Source organism: Bombus flavifrons, chromosome 10 (assembly GCF_040668555.2).
Source record: "Bombus flavifrons isolate JBK064 chromosome 10, iyBomFlav1_principal, whole genome shotgun sequence".
Taxonomy (NCBI): Eukaryota; Metazoa; Arthropoda; class Insecta; order Hymenoptera; family Apidae; genus Bombus; species Bombus flavifrons.
The window spans coordinates 3,715,063-3,740,524 of record NC_138451.1 but is presented as its reverse complement, the minus strand read 5'-3'; the positions used below and the strand labels follow the sequence as shown (position 1 = coordinate 3,740,524).

The window sequence follows — 25,462 nt, the reverse complement described above, 5'->3', positions numbered from 1 at the left end:
CTTTATTGTAAAATATATTATACTATACATTGAATGCTTGAATTTTTCAAAATATTTACCATGTAAAATATGTTATTTTCCTATAGGCTGTTTGTAAAATTATTTTTGGAATTGTCGAAGAAATTTTATGAAAATGTAAAAATTTAGCTTAACCTTACAATTGTAGATTGATTGGTTAGTGCATCATAGATGTCACTGGACAGTCATTGTTTTGAATATTATGTATTACATAAATTGGAATTCTGTGTATCTACCTACCTACATTTAATCTTATTAATTTTATTTCTTTTATTTCTTGCATTTTGTCACATTACATATCATGGAAATTAATACATAATAACATATTGTATTGATAAAATAATTATTTTAAAATTGATGTAATATACATCTGTATGTACCTATCTATACATTTACAATGTCCTTGATTCACATGTGTTCTTCCATTAGCTTGCATTAAATCGCAGTATATCGTTTTTTGTTGTTTGGAGTAGAGCTGTATATCATTGTAAGATAATTACTATTGTGATATTACAACCTGGAATAGTTTAAAGGTTAGTTTCATCATAGAAATAATTTATGTAATAGGAACAATTATTTATACATATATGTATAAATTTTATATTCAGAAGTTTAATTTTTATATATATCATTTAGCAACTTTTTATTATTGTTATATATTAGCTCTTTGCGTTCGAGGACTTTTTCAATCGGGCCAAGTAGCAACTCCAGATGATTTAGCGTATATGTGACGCGCGTCTTACAGGTAGCGTAAAATGATTTTATATACAAATTAACTTACAAAAACATTATATTCTAATAATTAATCTATACTTACATCTTTGAAAATATGATTTTGTAATATTAATTTCTGTATTTTTTTGTTTGATAATTTATAAAGCATTCACCAAGATGCATTCTTGAATACAATTTTTTTTTTTTTATTTAGTTGTTTACATTCACAATTTGTCCAATTTGGACATTTAGTAGAATTTTTTGGCTATTTGATTATCATGTGGGTGGCTACCCCCAGCGGGGTACCATCTTCGTGTTTGTTAGGTTATATCCTTTATGAGATCTGTTGGGTGTTTCCTTTTTAGTCTTCTATCCATATTTGAGGTGTTGATCGTTTCCGCAGCTAGCCGGTTTGGGTGTGTTCCTATTCTTTCTTTGTATTTTCCTGCGTATCTGCTAATTTCCTCCTTGACCGTTGGTATTCCCAGGTCTTTCCGAATATCCTCGTTTCTAACGTACCATGGGGCGTTTACAATTGTTCTAAGAATTTTAGTTTGCATTGTCTCTATTTTGCTTATATGGCTCTTGAATACAATTGATCTCATTTTTCAACAGTTCAAAATCAAGTTCATCTTCATTTGAGCTAATTTCACTTATGAAAGCCATTTTTTTGGGGCTTCTAAACTATAATACTTTTGCCATGATGGTCAAATCCAAACTAACATCAGAGACATCAGAACCATAGTTACAGAGGGATTTGGGATTAAATATTTTATTTCCATTTTAAAGTGTAACACTTTACACCTTCTAACAAAGACCATAAAGAACTAAGGAACCTATTTACAAACCAATACTGCTGCTTCATCAATTGGAGATGTTAAAATCTAGCATAAGTGGGGACTGTTGTCTCTCACTTGCCAATGGAGTTGCCACACAAAACACGGTGGCGACTGAGAGTAGCCTCTCGAGCGCAAAGGGTTAGAAATAGTTTTGTGAAATGTTAAGTAGTTTCGACTCTTGTAAATAATTCATATTTGTTAATTATATAATAATCTTATTAATTTTTGTGATACAGGTTCAAGATATAAAGTGATGGCCATGTGAGGAAAACTGTAAATGATTACAGTATTATTTGTTGAAAGAATTATTTATAATTATAAATATATTGAGTATAAGTAATGTTAACTACAACATTAACAATGCCATCCACATCGATAAACTCTTCTAGAATTCCAAGTCCCGTCAGTGATACATTTGATGATAATCCTAGTAGATTAACTACATATTTACATCAACTTGCTGGGTGCTATGAAACTGAAATTAATGTGCTTGCAAAAGATCATTGTTATGCACGTCCATGGAATTGGAAACCAGAGAATGTTTATGTAAAGCCAATAAAAAAGTTGTTTTTCTCAAAGAAAAATTTATTAACGTAAGTAATAAAAATAAATTATATATGTAAATAAATGTAAATTAGAAATGTAATTATTAAACATAAAACAATTACAACTACATTGCAACTTTTCATATATTAGGGAAAAAGTTGCTCAGGATGAAGAAATTAATATAGAAGAAATTAATAATGAGCCATTAGTACCACCAATAGATTTTACTAGAGTTCGACATCAAATGGATGAATTACAAAGGTTAGCAAATTTTGCTAGACCTGATGAAAATGAAGATTGGGAAGAAAAGCTTGATAAAATGTTATGGACACCAGTTCAAAATCGAATATTCACCAAAGTTCTTAAAATATTAAATTCAGAGAGACTTACAAGATTAGCTAAAGTAAGCAGTTCAATAGAACCAATTTATCGAAGAACATCAGTTGACACAGCAGCAAGGAGATTTCGAGAAACATTAGCTTCAGTTGGGTGGGATTGGAGACTTGCACAATGGTTACATAATTTATTATTTGACCATCTTCCTCAAGAGTATCTTGGGATTTATCTCGATATATTACAATCTTTAAGACTGAAAATTCCTCAACTTATTGATAAAATGATTGCTATACAACCAAATATTAATGCAAAAACAGGTTCTATAACATGGGAAACACTTGGATCACTCCTTAAACGTACATGGGATCCAATTACTCCTAGTTTAAATAGTAATAGACTTGTAAGTATATACTGTATATTTTATTATAATATATTTTACATATATATATTTATTTATAGATAATTATTGTTATTGCAGAAAAAATTACCAGGAAATCCAATCTTAATAATAGTTCCTTCTGGAGTGGGATCTAGTATGTCTACAAGGCAACATAAATGGATTTCACAATTAGGAGCTTTAGGAATGGTTGTTACTGTTCACACACACTTAGGTTTAGCAGCTAATAGAATGACCATGATGGTGTGCATTGATCAATTACTTCAAGCCACTAGAACTAAGATACAAGATATTAGAAGTGATTGTCCTGGTAGACCAATTATTCTTGTTGGATTTAATACTGGTGCTGCTCTTGCATGTCAGGTATAGCATTTATATGTACATATATACACATAATGTGTAACGCATCAGTATAATTTGAAGTAGTTAGAAAACTTTAATGTGATTTGAAATATTCACTATTATCTTTTGATATTTATAGGTAGCACAAATGGAACATGTAACTGCAGTTATTTGTCTTGGGTTTTCATTTCTTACAGTTGAAGGAAAAAGGGGTACACCTGATGATACATTAATGGATATTCGATGCCCAGTTATGTTTGTTATTGGACAAAATGCTACACTTGTAAGACCTGATGATATAGAGGATCTCAGAGAAAGAATGATGGTTGAAACAAGTTTGGTAGTGGTTGGAACTGCTGATGACCATTTAAGAATTTCTACTGCTAAAAAGATATCAGAGGGTATTACACAAAACATGGTAGATAGATGTATCTTGGATGAAATTGGAGATTTTGTGGGAACTATTCTTTTGCAACCACATCCACTACCATTGAGATCAACATCATTGTCAAATTATGAAAATAAAAATAACAGAAAAGAATCACGGAAGCGAAGAAATTCAACAAGTAGTTCTGTTGAAAGTGAACCAAATTCTCCTACAATAAAAAAGTCTCGACCAAATACACCAATCTCTTCAGTAATATCTATTGGACAAAATACACAATCAGCTACGATTTCCCGAGTAGGAACATTTAGTACGCAACAGAATATAATCGCAGTGAGTGGAATACATACAAATCATGTGCAGAGCGTGAAACGGAAACCTCGAGTTGTTAGTAACCAGAAAAGTCATTTTGTGGAACACTTGATAACATCTAGACTTTCCGGACAAGTAAGTTATAACCTTAATTTTTATTAAAGAGGAAGCATCTAATAATATATGCATTTTTTAGTCAAACTCGGGTTCAGATAATGGTGGTATAACATTAAACATTGGCTCATTGGCAAGTTTAGCACCAATTGGACCAATACGTTTAGCTCCAGCATCATCAGGTCAAGGTGTATCTACAACAATAAAAAATATTCCTAAATCTTCGATTGCGTCAACTAAAGTGCCTAAAATTGTATCAACGAATGTACAGTTACAGAACATGCCAAAAATGAAAGCTATTGTATCATCAGGTAAAGGCTTTTCTAAAGTAATATCAAACAATTATAGGCATCTCAATATTCCTGACAAGAATGGAGATACAAAACTTGTTAACGTTTTGACATCATCAGGAAATCAGATTAGAGTGAATACTTCAACTGCAGCAGGTACATTTTACATGAAAAATTACTTTTTATTTCTTTTTATTCTCACATATTTTGTATAATATACATTTTTCTTTGTTTTATAGCAATGCACAATAAACCTACGATTGGTACACCAAATGGAACTTTATCAAATATTTTACAAAATGGTAAAACTTCTCTTACACTCACTACTAGCTCATCGTCTGCGCGTATATCGGCAGCTTCCAGCATTTTACTAACACCAAACAATTCTGTGGCAACTAATACAGCATCAACCACATCGATAATACCAAAAGGTAGAATATTATTATCTAATCAGCTATTAAATAATTTACCTACATCGTAATCGTTTTTTACTTCTTGATCGAATGTATATGATTTTTACGAACGAAAGGTACATCATCAATAAAAAGGAAATTATTAAGTTGATCCAAGTTATTATTATTTCGGGAAGTTATTCTGAATAGTAGAAATCTCGTATTTTGTAAAATAACTTTTTAAACTTAGAGCAAGCCTTAATTCTACTTTCCAAATTTTGTAACACAATTTGTATATATATGTATATAAAAATTATATGGCTGTAACATATATATTTGAAATATATTTAATATATTCATACATAAAAACGTGAAAAGTGGAAACAATATTGGATTGTTAAAATCTCAAAATAAACACGATCGAAAAAGATTAGGATATACACATAAATACAATAACAAAGCATAACATGCTAAGTAACAAAATAAATTTTTTAGTATTTAGCATATTTTTATGATTTACTATTTTGATTTCAAAATATACATGCATCTTGATATGGAACCATGTGGATCATATTCATACATGCAAAAACAAAATGTATTGTGCATGAATATCATTAATATGATAAAATAAGTTTCTTATAGAAAATATATCCACTGATTAAAAAATTCATTTTGTTCATATTTTTGAGATTGTATAAATCAATAATAATGGATTTTAAACTTAATTTTAATTATGTTTTTTATTGTAGAATAATTAAAATAGTCTAATAAACCTAATAGATTTTATGTTTTCTAGCCATAAAACTTTTTTCTTATTTCTAGCTTGTTTGTATTCTCTTTTGCAATTGTATATATACAAAATATTCTTTATATATTATTTTTGTTATATATAAAAGTCATTAGACTAAGTCACCAGTAAATGTATGTATTTGTTTAGCATGTGATGTAACATGTGTCCAAATGTAGCATGTATTTATATTATTTTACAATTAATATAAGTTTATATTTAGAAGCATCTAAAATAATATGTTGTAAATATATCACTACTATCTTTTATTTTGTGTTAAATAAATATTTTTCCATGTGATTTGAATTTATTTGTTTCCTTGCCCCAATCCTGTTTGATATTAACTGTGTCCAAGCAATTTGGAATTAAATTAAAGATATTATAACTTTGTTTCTTACATTTATCATCTAATGTTTTTTTATCACATCTTTTACGTTGTCAAACAAAATATTATTTAAATATTATTAATATAGTCTGAGAATCTTTTTGGTTTAAAATACATAAATTATTATAATTTTTATTATGTAATTACTTAATCAATTACCTATGTTATTTTTAACAACATAAATAAAGTGAAATTTAAAAACCAAATTTTTTTATCACATATAATAGATTTATGCATGGTTTTTGTTATAATTATAACCAGTTTTAAAGATATATTTACATAACTCATGTAGAAAAAAAGATGCTTATTTTAATATGATGTTCATGTTCATAACAACACAATGAATATTATTTGAATTTATTTATATCTCAGAAAATTGTTCAAACATGTATATGTGTTTTATAGTGATGGACGACATGGCAACAACCAGTAGCTCTTCACATTTGATGCTCAGTTCTACTCATTCCTTGGACACATTCAAGATGTCACAAATACCTCGACAAGTAACAACTTGTAATAACAACGATATCTCTCATAATGCAGTATGTGGGAATATAATCATGGTTGAAAGTTCCCTTAGTACTAAACCTACTTGTTCATCCGTAATAGTACCACTAAACAATCATAATTCGGGAACTATTTTACCACTGTCTAATAAACTAAAAGTTACTCAAAAATCGACCAAATCTATGCCAAAGATAACAGTCAACGCATCTAATTTACAAAGAATTCATAAGTCGCAAACAGTACAGAAGAATTCTCTTGTAAACGAGATTGACGATGAATTGGGAAATATATTAGATATACCAATAATTTTTGCAAAAGATGATGATAATTTAAACTCTATTGAGAAAAGTTCATCTTTATCTCAGACAATGGCTGTAGATATTCATGAAAAGACTATACCTAAATTGAACAGTAATACCAAAGTTGTTCTCATAAGTAACAAGCAAGATAAGTTACAGCAAAGTAATAAATTTGTAACACCTTGTACTCAAGCTGTTCTATGTCCTAATGTAGCTGTACAAAATTTAAATCATGTGATACTACAGACAAACCCTCAAACTTCCACTTTGTCTAAAACTAAAACTACAATTCCAATACAAACTCGTTCAAATCAACCCACTGTTAAATACACCAAGATAATTCTTGCAAAGAGAAATTCTCAATCAGTACATCAAAATGATAAAAATGAACAAGTCATTGTAACAAAGACAGTTGACAAAATTAATGCATCTAAGTTGCTAAATTTCGATAAAAATGAGCATCGATATGCACAAATCGCGATAAAGCAAACGGCAAAGAATGAAGATAATATAGTAGATGAGGCATTAGAAATAGAAGATGCTATAAAAATGAATATTATAGAACGTAAACATATACCTTTGCAAAGAGTTGACTTATCATTACAGACAAGTGACAAGGCAAAAGAAAGTTTGACTGAAGATAAATTAAATGTAACAAAAGAAGATAATTCAGAATGTACTGCAATCGATGATGTAATAAATTTACAAATATAAAATGTTTCATCTCAACAGAAGATGCATACCTGTACTAAAAAACAATCTTTTTGACGTTGTAAATGCAAAACAAATGATAAATATTGTAGATACAGATATCCATTTTCTGGTTAAAAATCGTAATTACCCCAACATTTTGTTTTCTAATCATTTCATTTGAGAATAATATCTGTTTAATAGTTAAGATACTTGGCGTCGCAAATCTAATATGTTATTTAAAGTAACAAAATGGTTATAAGAAATAATTGTTACTATTTAGAAAATACGTACAGTGTTTAATGTTTTATATTAAATTTCGTTTTATTTTTGCAATCCATTCTATAGTTTGTGCTACATACAGTATTAACTATTACAAGCTTTATAAAAATCTATGTGTCCATCTGCAAATAATTCAGTATTATATATAGTATTAATATATTCTTTGAATTCACTATTTATAAGATGATGAGTTGTTATTATTCTCTTAGCATTTGTATTTTTCGGAACTGGTACTGCTGGTTTAAATACGACACCAGTAGGATCAAATTCAGTATAAAGTTCTTCTGGAGAACTGGAACAAATAAAGAAATATATTCTAGCATAGCTCATTTATTGCTTGTGAGCAATGAAAAAATGTGCTATTGCAAGATATTCTACAATGAAGCTCATCGGATAGCAGTAAATCACCAATATAGAAGTATGATTGTATTAAATATTACAAAAATTGAAACCTACAGCTTAGCAATTTCTGGAGATAAACTGCCTTCACCTATTGGTGGTACATTCCAAGCTACGTTTTTTGCCATCTTTTGTACAATACTGTGATAATGTCGCTAGTAACGAAAGATAGAAGTATGTTTAATAATAATTATGTATATTAAGATCATATAACTTAATATGTGAATATGTACTTGTAAAGCTATAAGTTCCCATAATGCTGAACAGTGTGCATTGCAATACTCAGGTTCCTCTAGCTCTGCTTGATAAAAACCATCTCCAGTCGTACTATCAGTATCCAACAAAATATCTAGCATTTTTCCAAGTTGCATACTTTGCTTTATAATACCGAGAATGCCAAGTACTGAATTATGTTGCAATTGCAAGGCTAGAATAGCTATTCTTTTGATAAAAGCTACAAAACGCCTTTGTGTAATTCTTTTTCTTCGATGGATTAGAGCTTGAACTAAAATCTTTATAAGAACTTCCATTTCCATATGAGTTTTACCGCAATGAATATTTAGTAAATTTTTGTATAAATGTGCATAAAACCTGTATAAATATAACATGTGATTATAAATTTAATTTTAGTTTTTTTATTTACGATATTTATTCTTTTTCAATACAAACCTGTAAGGATCAAGATTCAATGCTGAACCTTGTCCTGATAATATTGTAAATACACACTGAATACAATGTAATTGATCTTTCAAATTTAAATTACCCTCTTCCATTAGTTTATCTATGGCAGTTACTAAATCTTGATAAAAATCTAAGTTTATGCATTGTGCAAATCTGTAATTGGATATTATTAGATATCATATAATCTTATATATAATTAAATTTAGTAAAAATCTGTCATACTTTGCTAATCCTTCCAAGCAAATAGATAAAATCTTACTATTTGGAGCTTGTTTTAAAATTCTAAAATAAATTGTAAATACTACACTTGTTATTTCAGTGAGTAATTTTTGTTTAGTTTGCTTATTCTCTTCTGCTTTAGTTTCAAGTAATTCTTTCTCTACTTCTTCAAGCTTCTTATTTTTCTTCCTTTCACGCTTACTTAAGGCAAGAATTCTTTGTTTATGAGACATAAGCTTTCTTTGTTTAGTCTCTTCTTCTTTTTCTTTATCTAAATTTATATCTTTTATACGAAGTGATAAAAGTACTGATAGAACTTCAGAATGAACGGAATGAGCTTTTAATTTTATGTATTGGTTTAATTTGCGTACTATCTGAAATATTTATTAATAAACATTATATTACTAGAATACAGGTTAAATGAAATACAATCACTTAAATGTCTCACTTTTAAAGATAATTCAGCACGTTTGTCTTCCTTAAATACTTGGGAAATGCATTTTAAGACTTCCTGCCTTATAAGCTCATGTTTATTATCTAACAATGGTATAAGAAAATTTGCTATATTAATAGAATAGTTAAAGTAGGGATGAGTTGTTAGAAGATCACACAAGCATGTTAATGCAACTTTTCCTAGTTCAATTTCTTGTTCTTTTATTTGTCGTGTATCTCCTTTTTTTCTTCTTAATATATTAGTCATTTTTTCTAACTTTTGTAGATAATGTTTATAATATCTTAATAATGTAGCTTCATAATTTTGTAATGCAAGTGTTTCTTTCTTTACTAAAAAGAAAGTAGAAAACCTATAATTTCTACAATAATCATGATATTTACATATTATTATAGGTACATACATCTTACACCTTCTTGTTGAATTTGAAGAATTTGATAAGATGGCAACAAATCTTTGAAAATTTCTAACAAAGAAATAGTTGCCAATTTTCTCACGGTAATATATACTTCTGGATTGGTTTCTTCCATTAATTCTAATAGTATTTTAAAATTATCACATTTAGTTTCTGGTGTTTCCAGAAGACTGCTAGATAATAATCCAATTTTTAAACGTTTAGATCTTAATACTTCTTCACGAAATGCTAAAAGTTCTATCATAGACACAGGTTTCTTATCTTTATCTTCATTCTAAAAAATCGATTAATACATGAAAATAAGGTTTTTTACGATAGTGTTTCATAAATTTCAATGAAATCTTACATGAAAATTGAATTTTATTTCCATGTTACTTTTCTCTATATGATGTTCTTTATGAGACATGTTTCCATTATCTTCTGCATGATTTTCTTGAATTATCCTTTTCTCTATAATTCCATTTTGAGTTTTTATAGGAAGTAACATACGAACCTTTTTCGTACCCTCTATCTCAACTATTTTTGATATACTATTTTCATATCTATCCTCTAATGTGTCATTACTTTTCTTTTCCTTCTTATTATTTTTTACTTTATCATCATCTGTTCTAAAAAATATGAATATCATTTAAATTATTTTGAATTAAAATATATTCATTACCTATTACAATATTCATACTCATTTAGATGTATTTGTTTCAGCAAATTATATGATTTGTTAGAAATGGCTTCCCCTAAAAAGTTTAAATCATCTTCTTCGACCATGTCCATGAGGTCTTCACCCTGATCACTTTCTTCTTCTTCCACAGTTTCTACATGTGGAATTACTTTTTTTTTAATATGTTCATTCATTCGTTTATGCCTCTTTGTTTTAAGTTTTCCTTGCCGTGTAAGTTTGGTTCTTTTTTGATTACTTCTTTTAATTGCACTGATCTTTAGTTTTTTCTATTTGATTAAGAATTTAAAAAATACATATATTGATAATTAAAATTAATAGAAGAATTACATAATTAAAAAATATTTTTTATTGTATTTAAAACAGATGATACTATATGACATATACATGTTCATAATTTAACAATTTTATTAGTTTTAAATTAATTAAAACTATATTTACTTACCACCATTTTGCTGTAGTTTTGATTACTTTAGGCTACTTCAAATGAAAGTATTTGTCAAACTAATTAAACAATTATTGTTTCATTACAACCAAAAAATCATTCCTGTAAGATATCCTAAGATAACCTCTTAAGTTACACGTGTTGTATTATACACATTACGCACGTTACACGCACCATATTCTTTTTAACACAATTGCATGTATATATATATATTGTCTTGCATTAGAAATAATAATCTTTTCTATATGATAGATATTAAATTAATTTTAAATAAATGACTTTGTCTTTATGTAACTTTTACGATCTATCTTATTACGATATATTTACGATCTTCAACATCAAATATACATGTGGTTACAAAGCATGTCTGGAACATGGAGCATTTATAATTCAAATATTTTATTAAAGAGATTTTAATACAAATTAATAATGCAAATTACGTTTTTATTATAGTAGTGAATCTTTAAATATCTAACATTACATTTTTATATACAATGATTTTATCACATACATATAGTTCAAAAAATAGGTTAATATGTATACAAATGTGTCATAGCGTAATGGCGTGCGATATCGTGCATATTGTACTTTAGTATATTAAGTAATTACTGTAATATTCTGTGTTAATATAAAGATTTTCTTTATATATCGATACCGGGTAAGTTATGATTTTTATAGTTATCAATTAAACTCAACGTATTTAACAAATTAAGCTTATGTTTTGTAAATTCTATTAAGATCGTGGTAAAGATTAGGTGAACTACACTACTGAACGAACTCTGAATTTTTTAATAATTTATTGTAATTATTATTATAATCATAAAATAAAGTTAACAATTTTTCGCTCCATCTATAAATCTTATATGGTTATACCAGGTTATACATTCATATATGTATGTATGTTAGCCTTCATACAACTTTATACATATATAAAAAAAGATTTACAACAAGTAATATTTAGCAATATATTACATAATTATTATTATATATTAAATTACATAATTATATATAAACACATACATGTAAGCGCGCGTGCGCACATGTACGCATACTTAACAATATGTTATTAAATAGTTAAAAATACTTGAACTATAACCATAATACACAATAAAAAAAACACGAAAAAGCACAAAAATAATACATAGGAAAGGAGACAATGCTTATAATTAAATGTTGATAAAAACTGTCATTCCTTTCATGTGCCATTTCCATCTTGTGAAAGTAGCGCGCATTACAAAAAAGAAAGTGTGTAACAATAAGTCACGCATGAAATCATTCTTTCGTAAGGACTTGAACTACCAATGAAACTCCCTGAATATACAGACAGAGAATCTTAATGCACTCTTACAAATTGATGTACAATAAAATCCAACACTAAACGTTAATGGCTTTCAATAGGATTAATTTATGAGTTGCATGGAACTAACCGGGCCTCAGGTCACACCGATTTTGCAGCTCAAGATGCTGTTTGTCATATAGTGCATCGTGTAAACGTACCGAATACATATAAAGCAATATCAGATGTCTTTTTTTTTTTATAAATTACATCAGCATTTAAAACATGTAATTGTTAAATTTCCAAAATTTTTCACCGAACTAATATGTGATTATAATAAATCAGTGTGCATGGAGTCATCCCAAGTGATTATGGTATATGTTTTATTTACGTAATAAAGAAAGCTCGAGTGACGGGTTTGTAAACGACATTTTAATTATGTCGTAATTTGAATAGTAAAATTACCGCGAAGATGCTATTGGCTGCTGTAGAGTAACGCCACAGATGCCCTGGCTATCGTATACTATGTCTGCAATTTTATGAAGGATTATAATAGGCGTTATGTAATATTTTCAAACTTTAATCTTATCATTTCTAAATTAACATTAATCAACAACCATGTTTTATGGCAAAAAGAAAATCGGTACCGTCAAACTGATTATTCTGTGTTTGTTCTGTATATGTATGTAATTATGTTTCGACCTTTGCAGTAACTATGTTGATAATCCAGTGATTAAACTGGAGGTGGATATATATTTTCATTGTTTTCTTTGTAATATTTTTCTGTACATGAACATTTATCTGATTTCATAAGAGATAATTAATACGATCTTCCTCATTACGCTTTTTCACAACAAGTGGAATTATACTCCTCTTCGTAAAATTCGAATTGTTTCGATTAAAATTGACGAAGTCAACGTCATTGTAACGTCATTGGAATTAAGGTATCTCTTCCTACACGCATTAACCGAGTTAATTTTCCACTGTTAACTCGAATCTTAATTACAAAAAGAAAAAATATACACGAAGATGTCGAGGTTGATTACATCTCATAAAATACGACATATGTCCTTATAAGTGTCTGTTTGTTCATTTGCAGTGGCTCAGAAAAGTATTTGGATACTTGTCATAGGAAATTTTTACGTATATTTTATGTATTATATAAAACATTTTCAAATCTCAGATCATCATGATTATACCAAAGTAAAAGTAAAAGTGAAATAGAAATTACAAGATATTTGTTATGAACAAGTATGTATTTAGCAAAAAATTAATATACATATGTACGTAATGGTATGAATAGTCGATCTAAGCGCATAATTAGTGTCGGAGATGTTCCATATCTCTAAATATTGAGGCTTATTGACGTAGTGGATGGTCAGTTGTATAGAATATCTTGTAGCTTTTGTGTACATTTTCAACTTTGTTTCAAATTTTACTAATATAATCACGATAGTATGTCTCGCTACGGCGTCAATGAAATTTCAAAATGTATCGTATGGCATGTATAACATTTCATAAAAGTTTTCTGTATGTATCTAAATATTTTCGCAACTCATTGTATTATTCTTTGCCGTTCTCATAAATTCGTGGAAACAGATATTATAGATCGTAATCGATGTTAAAATTTCATTGCGTTATGTTCGTTTCAGGTATTATCATTTTTCTTTCGCTCACCGGTCAGTTTAATTATCCTAATATAGTTCTGGAACATCAGGAATCTTAAGCAAGCAGTTATAAGCTACTGTTACTTCAGTGGATCGCGTTCGCAAGCGAAAAATTCGAAAGAAAACTATTAAATTATTATTTTAGTACAATATAGAATTTGCATTTTCAAGTACGAAAGAAGAAAGAAAAAAGAAAAGAAAATCAAATGAATGATTGCCATGTTGCCTTCAAACACGTATACCGTTTGAAGTCATTTGCAAAAAGGTAAACGCTCCGGATGATCTAGAAGTTTATGCAATACTGGATGTTTAAATTTGGCCTTAAAAACATATTCCTGTTGTTATAACACACCGAACATCCCGATGTACTACATCATTAACTAAGCGAGTCATTGAACCGTCGTCAGCGTCGTATATTGCCCGTGGTTACTTAACGTGTTGCAGTAGAAAATCGGCGTTTGCCGCGGCAAGAGTGCAGCTTTTCCATATACATCGCTTTTTATTATAATAAGGTTTAACAAAAATTCTAATCGACAAATTGTGACAAAGCGCAACAAGCACAAACGGCGCCAAAATAATAATCATCAAATTAATCGAATTTATGGATCTCGTTGAAGTGATCTGTGAATTTTCTCTCACGGTAATTGACGTGTTGGATCAAAGTTTGCACGACATTAACATCCGTGATCAAACGAAGTAGATAAATGGTGATTAAAAGCATGAAAACGAGCAGTTGATCATTTACGCTTTTAGGAACAATCTAAACGAGAATTCTAGCATTGTTTTGAAGTCTTCACGCGGTCTCCCTTCACACGGAAAATGGGTGGTCTTATTGAAATTTTCCTTTTCTTCGGAGTCCTCTTCTATTTCTTCAACTTTGGGTAACGTATATTTTCTTCGTTACTGACATGCACGCTACGGAACTGTTTCATCCTGCAAATTATTTTCTTCCGTGTTTGTTCCTGCAAACCTAGTTATCCATACGTATGTAAGTTTAACGATATAAAAAAAAATAGATCTATCGATTAAATAAAATCGACTAAATCTAATAAATATAATAATTTACTAAATCTAATTAATTTTATCGTTAATCTTGAAACTTTGATTGACATCTTTGTAGAAATATTTTTAGAATTATTTTATCATAGAATGATCATTGAATAAATTGTAGAATTCGGCATATTAACAATAATATAATGAACCATGATGGATGTGCAAAGTTGTTCAAAATTTCATTACGAAGAAAGAGTAACAAAAGTAAATTATCGTTACAGTAGTACGCGTTGTATAATTCAATCAATCATGTGCTTGTATTCCTCAGTAATATAATTAAAAGGATAAAATTTTAATGTCTATTGAACATCATAAAGAGTATTTAAGTGTTTTATATGTTTTTGTATATTACTTACATCCATTTCTTCACTTTCACATTTTCTATAAATGCTTAAAAATATATAATCTAATAACGACATGTAATATATGTAATCTAATTACTTAACCAAATTTTCGCGATCATATTAAAACAGTATGAATAATGTAAAAGTCGTACAATCCCGCAATACGTATTTTTGTGAAGATACTCTGAGTTATTTTTTAGATTTTTAGTGTGATTTATCTCCCATCTTTTCCTCCTAATATTTTTAATTCAAAAGCGCAGTTGCGAAATACGTGTATATATATATATATATATATATATATATATATATCCGTATATATGCTGTTTATTTGAAATTTCATTAGCAAATTACACGAGGCAAATCAAAAAGTACAGAAAAGATAAAACGCGTAATCATTTGTGCGTAGTTCGTTATAATTCTGATGAATTAATCATTTATTAATCTGTATGTTTCTGAATCTTCTGTCTTATCATCATGGACTTTGACAATTATAGTAAAAAGAAATTGAAATAACTTAACCGAATTATTATTACTGGATTTTCTTATATATATCTATCGATATAATATTTACAATATAATGCGAAACTCGCTGAGCAATGTGCGACATTACCGGGGAAAAGTGGCCAAAACTGTGCCATTGTTGAATTACTATTCGATAATATAGTCCATTATCAACATAGAATTAATTATTTATTCTGAAAACCTATGCACTATTCTTGTAATAGTGCTCGTAATATTCAAAATAATAAAATTGCTTATATTAAACGTGAAACATAACGTTCAATATTTATTTATATAACTGACATATGATACGTCCATGTGTGGCTATAGGTGCAGTTTAGATCATATGGCAAGTATCTCTTTTCTCGAGTGGTATAGATTTGATTGTTTCGTAAGCTTATAATATTCAATCTTCTGGACAATAAGTTCCACGTTGCGTTGCACGTTATGATTTATTTAGCTTTGTTACTTTAGATTTGTTTTATTCAAGACCATTTTTATACAGAGTGGACTAGCTAAATGGACTTGAATATCTGCCTTATCTATTGCTGTATGAAAAATCTTCTCAGGACAAAGTTATATTATCTCAGGCGATACATATAACTGTGAAAATTGCAAATACAGTCAGTGTAAAAAGTGTTCGTACAATAATTAATTTAAACAAAAATATTATAGATCGTTTACTAACAAAATTTAAACAAATAAGAAATATGTTCTTATAAATCCGCAAAATAATTTTCATAAAAAAAAGATGGGATATCTATATCCTTTGGGAAAATATTAACAAATACCTAGAGGATGCGATGAAATGATGGATATCTAAAAATATATGTGTAATAAGTATTCGTACAGTCACGGTTTAATAGGAAAAACTAATAAGACAACCAATATCTTGGAGAAGAAATCACTAGGTTTAATTATATTAATACCTAATGGAGCTTTCTTTCGATTTTATTATGGTTTGAAACCATTGTGGAATTGAATTTATCAAATTGATGAGTTGTCTACTTGAAATATTTTTCCATTCTTCTAAAAGAGTTCCCTTTAAATCATTTCTTGATGAAATATGACGATTCCGATTCTTTTCTGTCAGGTGATCTCATACATTTTCTATAATATTTGTATTTGGAGACTGTGAAGCTACTTTTAACTGTTTCCGAACATTATATAAGATCCACGCTCGCGTATTAGTAACATTATGCTTTGGATCGTTATCTTACATCATGATGAAATTGTTGTTCAGAGCCATTTTTTCTGCGCTTTAATGCAGATTATTTTTTAAAACATCTACGATGTATATTTTATCCTATGAAGCGATAACTGTACGGATACTTATTGCGTTTACAGAGTCAGACCGAATAACATGTAAAAACGAGCACAATGTGATTCCTTGTGTAAAAATAAGAAAAAAGTATAAAATAAAATTTTTTCATTTTCAGCTTAGTTTTTGAGAAAATTAAGTTTGAAGATTTATCAAGTATTCTTGAACATGGCTTATTCCGGACTGGACAGGACTAAATAATCGACAGCAGCTCGTTCCACGTGTGAAAATAAGTCGAAAATGTAGAATAAAATGTAAAATAAATGTAGATCAATTTGCGTATGATAAATTTCCAAATCATTTTTTCTCGGAAACAAAGCTCCTTATGAAAGAATTTTATTCTACATTTTCGACTTATCGCTTTTATGTGCCCGCTTTTACATGTTATTCGGTCGGATTGTATAGTTTTGCCATTTGTTAGATATTTATTCATACTTTCAGAACAGAAACGAGTATCGCAATTTTTTTCCTTTTTTGAAAATTATTCTAGAGACTTGTAAGAACATTTATACAGGGCGTTCCGTTTAAGTAAGAACAGTGGAATATCTCATAAGGGATTGGTTATTAGAAAAATGTTTTGACAAAAGTTGCTTGATTCGAAAGATGACATCTTCTGGTTGAAATTATTTCTGACAGATTAAAGTAGTGCAGGGATTTTAAGGTCAACTTTATTTTGTTAAATGGAATCATATATTTTGTAATGCATTAGCCATATATCTTGGAATTCTCTATAAAAAGGTATTAATCTATTTATGTCGAAAAACTATTAGTCTGCAAATATTTTGGTTTTAATTTGTCGTATGAAGAATATTGTCTTTGTCTTTCATGCGTTAAAACTTAAAGATAAGGGTATTTCTTCGCATCTTTCCTTGCCTTTCGTACGACATTACAGACATGTTAGAATTAAAGTATCTGCCAGACTAATAAATTATCGATGTATTTAGGTTAATACTTTTGTATAAGGAATGCTGAGGTGGATGGATGATGTATTAGAAAAAATATGATATACTGCAATCTTGCTCGAATGTTGCTATCTATGTATGTAGTATCAACATGATGACTATTCAGCACATTATTGGATATGTATAAGGACAGTGATTAAACAGAAGATTGTGAGACCGTTGGCTGTTTGACCTCTTTTCGTTAAATTTTTATCTATGGAATAAACTAAAATATACAGCGTATCATAACAAACCAACAACGCCAGAGAATATCAAGCAGAGAATTGTAGCTACATGTACATCCACAAAATCGCAGGAAATAGAAAATGTGCATGAAGAATTGATTAAAACAAAAAACAGAGCAACGAATGCCGTTGGGTTAAAATGAACCTGCATCCGTTAGCCGAGGTTCAAAGATTCCAACTATGTATTGAACCAAAGAGCCATCATTTTGAGCATCTACAGCCTTAGGAATTGTCAATGAATTGTATGAGAATATTTTAAATAACAGCCAATGCTTATCTTTGGATAACAATATGTCAATATTGGTGCCCGGGTGCCCTATGGATCTTTAATTATTCTCAGATACAAATATTTCAAGATTAAGTGATCTGAATAATATGATTGTTAAAGTCGTTGAATTTGTCTTTTTTCACGTTCTACAAGGATATCGAAGACGAATATAAATAAAAATACTAATGGCTCTGAAATCTGGTATAACAAATAACTATGAAAAATATTACCCTTACACATGTGTCTTGAGATGAAATGACCATGAAAAATATTACCCTTACACATGTGTCTTGAGATGAAATGAAATTTCGTCTTGAGAAAATTTTTCCTATTGCAACGAATAAGCCAAACGTGTAGGTGATACAATTTAGATGGCCTACCCTTTATATGTAGTTATGAAGAGGGTCCTTGAATTTTTTCCGGTTGAATGTAAGTTCTTGATGATGAAATGGTAAGATCGTAAATTATCATATCAAGAGGCGATAACCGATGTGACATCAGCATTGTGATGCTGTTCCCTTATCTGCGTCAAAATTTCTTAATCCATTAAAGACCGCTCAATAGTTTATCATAATGTTATAAATAGTTTCGTTTCTTTAAATTTCATAAAGTTGTAGAATTCAAATGAAAGAAATAATGACGAAGGAAATATTAAGCGAATCCTTGGAATTCCTTTTTTTAGTTACGATTTTAATAAACATAATTCGACAATGTAAAAAGAAAGTTGCAAGTAAAATTTTGCGCCAACCTAACGTTGGTTCGTAATTGATTAAGTCACATATTTCTAAATATATACATTTATAATTTGTAATTTAACTGGTTTTATCATCAGTTTGTTTCATTTCCAGCTACTGTACAAATTAAAACTTAAAACATTTTTTTTAAAGAATGTATGTTCATATACATATGGATGTATTTTTTTATTTCTTGGAAACGTATTTAAAGAAATAAAACCATTATACCAAAAATTATGAATGAATAATACATTAATAAGCTGAAAGATGAATAAACGGCTGTAATTTCTTAACTTCACTTAGCTGCTTTGATCGTCGTTTTTGTTTTTTATTTTTTACGCATTATTGAGAAACATTATTTATTAGTATTGATTATTGTTAATCTAATTATTATTGACGTTTGTAATTATCTGTTTTGTGATAAGCTGAGAAATTCTATTATTATTCATATATTTTTATTTATCTATCTCTGAATCATGTATGAATGTACTGGTATTGAACTTAAGGCGACACGTTTGTAAAAAAGGAAATCTCATCCGTTAGTTGCAATTTCACTCGACTGCATCGACCCGTTAAAAGCGTCGGAGATGGAGCGTAAATAGTGGATGATTGCATTAAAAACCAACAACCCTGAAATTATGTTCGTGATTACCAACATTATGAATTACATTTCTATTCTATATACAATCTATATACATATATATTCTATATACAATCTCTTTTACAAAGCTTCGAGCTATGTTCTACGTTATGCTATTTCCCATAGAATTTACTTGTTTTAATATAGATTCTACCAAAAATTATACTGCGACCTTTAATTACCATGCAGTAAAATGTAATAAATTCTATGGAAGAAAATTTCTTTGCACTTCATAAAGATAATATTTTTAAATAGTATCTGTACTAACAGGGCTTCCAGTATGATCGATATAGTTTCAACACGTTTGCAAGAAGTGTATGCAAAATGGAATCGCAGAACGGAGATAAAGCGAAACCCAGAATCGAATACAGTTCGGTTTTCGATAAAGGGTAAGACCTTCATTCAGTGCATAAAGGATGTAAAATACATGAATTTTTATCAAAGGTAGAAAACTGATTAAGAAAGGATTTTAATCGAATATTCACATGGTTTAGAACTTCGGCGAACTGGTCAACAAATGCATAAAAGAAAGTTACAAGATAAGGAACAAGCAAGAAAAGTTCGGGAAAGTTCTTTATTTCAAATCAAAGAGACTGAACCAATAATCCCTACTGTCACAGAAAGCTCTTTATTTCTACATTATTGCTGCAGCAGTTGCACTCCATCATCTAGAGTAGGTTCTGCATATATTACATATTCTTTAACGTTGATGTAAATGAAAAATAAAATGATTTTGTTGTTCGTTCTTTAACAAAAATATTCAACGTACCGCTTATATCTAGTGTATCTTTAATGTGCTATAACTTTATCATAAGATGGTCGCGTAACCATTTTTTTATTTAGTATAGATTTTAGATTATTATCTAGAACCATTTGTAGTAAGTATTTTTCAGTGGTGATAATAGCTTGATTTATATATAGTGTTGTTCAGAAAATTCGTAATATTTTTGATAATCAATATATTTCGCCCTGAATTTGATAGTACTAAAAGAAGAACATTATCTGTGGCTACAAAAAATATCTATATCTTTATGTGATCTTCAATAAAATCTTCTGGTAGTATATTTTAAATATTAAATATTGTGCAAACAGACGTGAAACTATAAAACTAATTACTTACATAACTAATGTAGTTATATAACAAGTTTATTGATATTGATATATTATCCACTATGCAAAAGTTTCGATGCGTAATTTAGTTATTGCATATTGTTGCACATACCACATGATTTTTGCATACCGTTTAATATAAATATGAAAATATTGCATGTAGCGGTACTGGTTTATCTCTTTCTCTTTATCTCTACTGGTTTCTGGTTTCTCTTTAATATAATTAGATAAAAGAAGTCATATAAAGTGAATTGCAATATTATACGATACATTTATCGAATAATGGTAGTTATTAATGAAGGTCACATATGTATCTCTGATGATAAAAATTGATCTTCCTCACAGTTAAATTAATCATTTTATTATTTTGATATCTATGTACTAAACATCAACGAAGTTCAAATGTAATCGCTAATATATAAATGATTATCACTGTTAAATCAATTTCACAAATGCGTAATAATTAAAAACAATGTTTATTAAATTATTTATTAAGCAACTATTATTGTGGTGGCAACATGAATATTGAGGAAATGTAATATATAAAATAATAATAGATAAATAATTAGAGTATAAGCTTTTACTAAATATATTTTTTTTATTTAATTTTATTTCTTACAGAATTCATTAGTAAATACTGCTAGTAAGCAATATGCGCCTTTTGGTACAAATGTCCTATTAATGGAGTCACATCAATCGCTATTCCATAGAATATTACCTCGTGCGATACGCGTTTGTTCTTTTAAAGAACACGATTATTCAAGGGAATCAGTAAGATATAAATCTTAAAATAATTACATTTATTGAAGTAAAAATGTAATTCTTTGTCGATTTTGTACATAACTTTTCTCTTTTATAGATTCTAGAAAGTGATAGTTTAAAAGAAGCAACAAAGCTGGTTGCTTCTGAAATAATTAAGGATGAGGGTTGTAGTGAAACAGTTGCCCTGGAAAAAGCAAAAGAGAGAGCCAAGACCATACTAGCACAAATGGAAAGCAAACCAAACAATCTTTTCATTAGAGTTACATCATGGATTACTTATGTACTGTTACCATGTTTTATGCAGTCTGTTATAATATTGCCATCTCAAATAGAAATGTTAAAAAAAGCAAATGAGACTGGTCTTCCTGTGATATTACTTCCTTTACATCGTAGTCATATGGATTATTCTATAATTACCTTCCTTCATGTAATGTATGGTATTAAATGTCCATTAATTGCAGCTGGGGATAATCTAAAAATGCCATTTTTTGGGTATGTTATAAATATATATAGAGTATCTTATTACAATACCATGTTATTATTATCGAAATTTTATGTGTCAAACAGGAAGCTTTTGCAAGGTTTGGGCGCATTCTTTATAAAACGTCGAATTGATCCTGTCATAGGCCGCAAAGATATTCTTTATCGTGCCATTCTTCAAACATACATACTGCAAAAATTAAAAGAGGGTCATATTATAGAATTCTTTTTAGAAGGTACACGTACAAGAACTGGCAAACCATGCATGCCAAAAGGTGGCATTTTGAGTGTCATTCTTGATGCATACATGGAGGGAATTATTGAAGATGCAATGATAGTACCTGTTGTACCAAATTATGAACGTCTTATTGATGGAAATTTTGTTCAAGAGCATCTAGGTCAACCAAAGAAGAAAGAAACTTTTATATCTACAATGAAAGCTATGTTTTCTACTTTATTAACAAATTATGGAGTTATGAAAATTGATATTTGTCAACCCTTTTCACTCAAGGTAAGTTATTTAAATTCTTTTTAATGTCATGGATGACATTTATCACTAAATTTCATAATTTTATTGCTTTCTGAAAAGGAAATGTTAAAGTCTTTCCAAAATCAATCAAAATTGAATGGAGTAAAAATATCTCCTGCTGAAAAGCCTTTAAAGTCGACAGTATCTAGCTCATCGCTATATGGTACAGATGTAGTTGCAGAAGAATACCGTCAACTAGTTGACAGTCTTGCACGGCATGTTGTATATAGTAAGGATAAAACACCTCTAAAAGCATTAATTTGTTTCTTTGTTCACTATTAATGTACAATATTTTTTAGATTGTAGTAATGCAATGCCAATAATGTCGACTAACGTTGTTGCGTTCATCCTTCTATATATATTTCGAGATGGTTGTACCTTGGATGAATTAGTTGAAGCATTTGATTTCATAAGACACCAGTTAGAAAGTCGTACTAAAAACATTGCATTTTGTGGAGAAAATATTGATATCATAAAACATGCTGTTAGTAAGATAATTATGTTATAAATATTTTATTATGATAAAAGAATATATGTTGACTCATTCTTTTAGTTAGACATCTTAGGTCCAGATTTAGTAAAACTACAAAATCAAGAAATTATAGAAACAGCTGATAGTCAGTTAACTCAATCAAATTTCGTTACCGTAATCCGTCCTATGTCGTTTCTACCAAATGTAATCGAACTATCTTATTATAGTAATACAGTGGTAACATGTTTTGCTGTGGATAGCATAGTGGGTAAGAGAACATATTGTTTCGTAAATTATATTAATTTATTCAATTTAATAATTTGTTTACTACATTTGCAGTAACAGCTTTGTATGCTGAATTACAGTCACAAATCAATGATCCTATAAGCCTTGCTCAAAACAATATTATAGTGTCTCAAGATCTTTTGGTAGAAAAATCACTTAAACTTTGTGATATTTTTAAATACGAATTTATTTTCTGCAAGCCATGTGAGGAATTAGAACGCGTCATTATAGAAACTGTGGTAAATCTCTCACATAAAGAGATTATTATTTTACAAGAGGTAGTGTATACTTAACATAAAGTTATTCTAATAGGTTTATTATTATTAATCATTATTACTAATAGGTTACTCACATAAATTATTTGATAGGAATCTTATTTAGAAGAGGAACTATGGAGTAAAAGATTCGCAAGAAATTTTGATGATAGTTCAGATGAAGAATATCGTAATAAGAATAGCTCTAAAAGTATTCGATACAAAGTAAGTTATTCTTTAATTTAGACATATTTTCTAATAATGGGATTGTGACCTAATTTAATTGTTTCTTCTAGCTAAACTTAATATCGGAATATGCAAAACGTGTGGAATATCTTCACATAATGTTGCAACCTTTAGTAGATGTTTATACTTTTACTATTTTGTCTCTTAAAGGATTAGTAGGTCAATCGCTAAGCGAGAAAGATTTAATTCAAAAAATTTTAAATGACATAAAGACGAATATAGATCATGATATAATAAAATACAGTAAGTAATGGCAAATAATTATATTTTTATAATATATACATATATGTACATATATTGCATTATAAAGTAATGTATCATTAATTTTATTTTGATATAGGTGAATGTTTATCTATTGATTCAATAAAGAATGCCCTCAAATTATTTGAAAAATGGAATATCTTAGAGTGTTATCCACAAGAGAATGTTAAAATTTTCTACCTGAAAGATCAATATGATACAGACTCAGCTATAATGAAAATCTATGATACAATAGCAGCTTTCAGATGGACTAAAAATATAAATGAAAAAAAAAAAAATGATTTTGAATGAATTTCTATAATGTACTACTTTTTTATATCAACGAATAACTTGTTATGAAAAACTTTGTAAATAGTGGTTTACAAATAAGAAGTATCACCTAACACGTTTGTTACTATAGTGCATTAGAACAAAACATCCATCACTGGTCAATAATTGCGATTTTTTTCATCCAAGCATGCTAAATATAATATATCTATTAGGTTGTCTGAAAAGTTTCTTTCGTTTCATAAGGTAATAATAGATGAGTAACAAATAGATGAGTTTCTGTTTTATATTATTTTATTGAATTAGGTATGACCCATTTCGTTCTATTTCTATTATGTTCGTGAATAATTCAATAAACTAATACAAAACAAAAAACATTGTGCGTCTATTATTTCTTTATAAAAGGAAAGAAACTTTTCGGACAACCTAATATTTATCTCACATGTTAAGATTATATCTAAATTAACACATACATATATGATACTGACAGCAAACGTGTTAATCCCTTTATACATAAAAATATGTAGATTAAATATTTATTGCTCTGCATGAATAGTTCTAAAATTCATAGCAGAAATACAGAAAGTGTAGATTTGGGTCATTAACTATATGTAAGAATACAATAGCAGAATGGCTAATGTGATATTACAATATATTAAACATATTAGATTTATTTCGTTAATAAAGTAATCTTACGTACTATTAAATTCAGTGCTAATAACTTTTTTGTTATTGTTAAAAACAGAGACATACTTAAAAGAGTAAAAAGCTATTTTTATTACACTTTTACAAAACAGTCGGGCGATAAAATAAGTTTTTTTTGTATGATATTATAAAAAAGAATAAACAGAACAAATAAATGACATCGTTTTTGATATATTTACA

General features: G+C 28.6%; 3 protein-coding genes across 8 annotated transcripts; 2 read left to right on the top strand and 1 right to left on the bottom strand.

Moving 5' to 3' along the window:
- Positions 1–406: 406 nt before the first annotated feature.
- On the top strand, positions 407–7,659 carry Rcd1 (Reduction in Cnn dots 1). Of its 2 annotated transcripts, XM_069121649.1 has the most exons (10): positions 408–551; positions 682–763; positions 1,522–1,724; positions 1,815–2,164; positions 2,268–2,853; positions 2,932–3,213; positions 3,332–4,024; positions 4,086–4,449; positions 4,533–4,724; positions 6,263–7,659. In XM_069121649.1, exons 4-10 carry the CDS (start codon positions 1,911–1,913, stop codon positions 7,375–7,377), a joined length of 3,486 nt encoding a protein of 1,161 aa, XP_068977750.1. In that variant the 5' UTR covers positions 408–551; positions 682–763; positions 1,522–1,724; positions 1,815–1,910; the 3' UTR covers positions 7,378–7,659. The 2 variants fall into 2 exon arrangements, with proteins under 2 accessions (XP_068977749.1, XP_068977750.1); XM_069121648.1 differs by having other exon boundaries at positions 407–763.
- On the bottom strand, positions 7,647–11,506 carry Noc3 (Nucleolar complex protein 3). 3 transcript variants are annotated; one of them, XM_069121667.1, is made up of 11 exons: positions 11,362–11,506; positions 10,922–11,023; positions 10,480–10,745; positions 10,147–10,408; positions 9,789–10,074; positions 9,383–9,717; positions 8,938–9,308; positions 8,704–8,868; positions 8,268–8,625; positions 8,092–8,189; positions 7,647–7,927 (listed from the first exon to the last, which is right to left on the bottom strand). In XM_069121667.1, the coding sequence occupies exons 2-11, from the start codon at positions 10,925–10,927 to the stop codon at positions 7,720–7,722; spliced, it is 2,355 nt and encodes a 784-aa protein (XP_068977768.1). In that variant the 5' UTR covers positions 10,928–11,023; positions 11,362–11,506; the 3' UTR covers positions 7,647–7,719. The 3 variants fall into 3 exon arrangements, with proteins under 3 accessions (XP_068977768.1, XP_068977767.1, XP_068977769.1); XM_069121666.1 differs by lacking the exon at positions 11,362–11,506 and having other exon boundaries at positions 10,922–11,089; XM_069121668.1 differs by lacking the exons at positions 10,922–11,023; positions 11,362–11,506 and having other exon boundaries at positions 10,147–10,403; positions 10,480–10,601.
- mino (glycerol-3-phosphate acyltransferase mino) lies at positions 11,442–25,462 on the top strand. 3 transcript variants are annotated; one of them, XM_069121658.1, is made up of 13 exons: positions 13,880–14,504; positions 14,618–14,745; positions 20,182–20,300; positions 20,406–20,584; positions 21,643–21,792; positions 21,881–22,774; positions 22,853–23,021; positions 23,092–23,276; positions 23,346–23,532; positions 23,604–23,827; positions 23,918–24,028; positions 24,100–24,292; positions 24,390–25,462. In XM_069121658.1, exons 2-13 carry the CDS (start codon positions 14,684–14,686, stop codon positions 24,599–24,601), a joined length of 2,685 nt encoding a protein of 894 aa, XP_068977759.1. In that variant the 5' UTR covers positions 13,880–14,504; positions 14,618–14,683; the 3' UTR covers positions 24,602–25,462. The 3 variants fall into 3 exon arrangements, with proteins under 3 accessions (XP_068977760.1, XP_068977759.1, XP_068977761.1); XM_069121660.1 differs by having other exon boundaries at positions 13,887–14,745; positions 21,881–22,275; positions 22,351–22,774; XM_069121659.1 differs by lacking the exons at positions 13,880–14,504; positions 14,618–14,745 and adding an exon at positions 11,442–11,579.

What these genes read in the sequence shown, in the direction of transcription:
- Rcd1 (XM_069121648.1), top strand. Translation starts at nt 1,911, where the DNA reads ATGTTAACTACAACATTAACAATGCCATCCACATCGATAAACTCTTCT. An exon ending in GAATACTTCAACTGCAGCAG is followed by an intron (nt 4,450 to 4,532) that starts GTACATTTTACA and finishes TTTGTTTTATAG; the next exon opens with CAATGCACAATAAACCTACG. An exon ending in CACATCGATAATACCAAAAG is followed by an intron (nt 4,725 to 6,262) that starts GTAGAATATTAT and finishes TGTGTTTTATAG; the next exon opens with TGATGGACGACATGGCAACA.
- Noc3 (XM_069121667.1), bottom strand. An exon ending in TCAACAAGAAGGTGTAAGAT is followed by an intron (nt 9,718 to 9,788) that starts GTATGTACCTAT and finishes CTTTCTTTTTAG; the next exon opens with TAAAGAAAGAAACACTTGCA. An exon ending in GTGCTGAATTATCTTTAAAA is followed by an intron (nt 9,309 to 9,382) that starts GTGAGACATTTA and finishes TAAATATTTCAG; the next exon opens with ATAGTACGCAAATTAAACCA.
- mino (XM_069121658.1), top strand. Translation starts at nt 14,684, where the DNA reads ATGGGTGGTCTTATTGAAATTTTCCTTTTCTTCGGAGTCCTCTTCTAT. An exon ending in GTTGCACTCCATCATCTAGA is followed by an intron (nt 20,585 to 21,642) that starts GTAGGTTCTGCA and finishes TATTTCTTACAG; the next exon opens with AATTCATTAGTAAATACTGC. An exon ending in TCATGATATAATAAAATACA is followed by an intron (nt 24,293 to 24,389) that starts GTAAGTAATGGC and finishes ATTTTGATATAG; the next exon opens with GTGAATGTTTATCTATTGAT.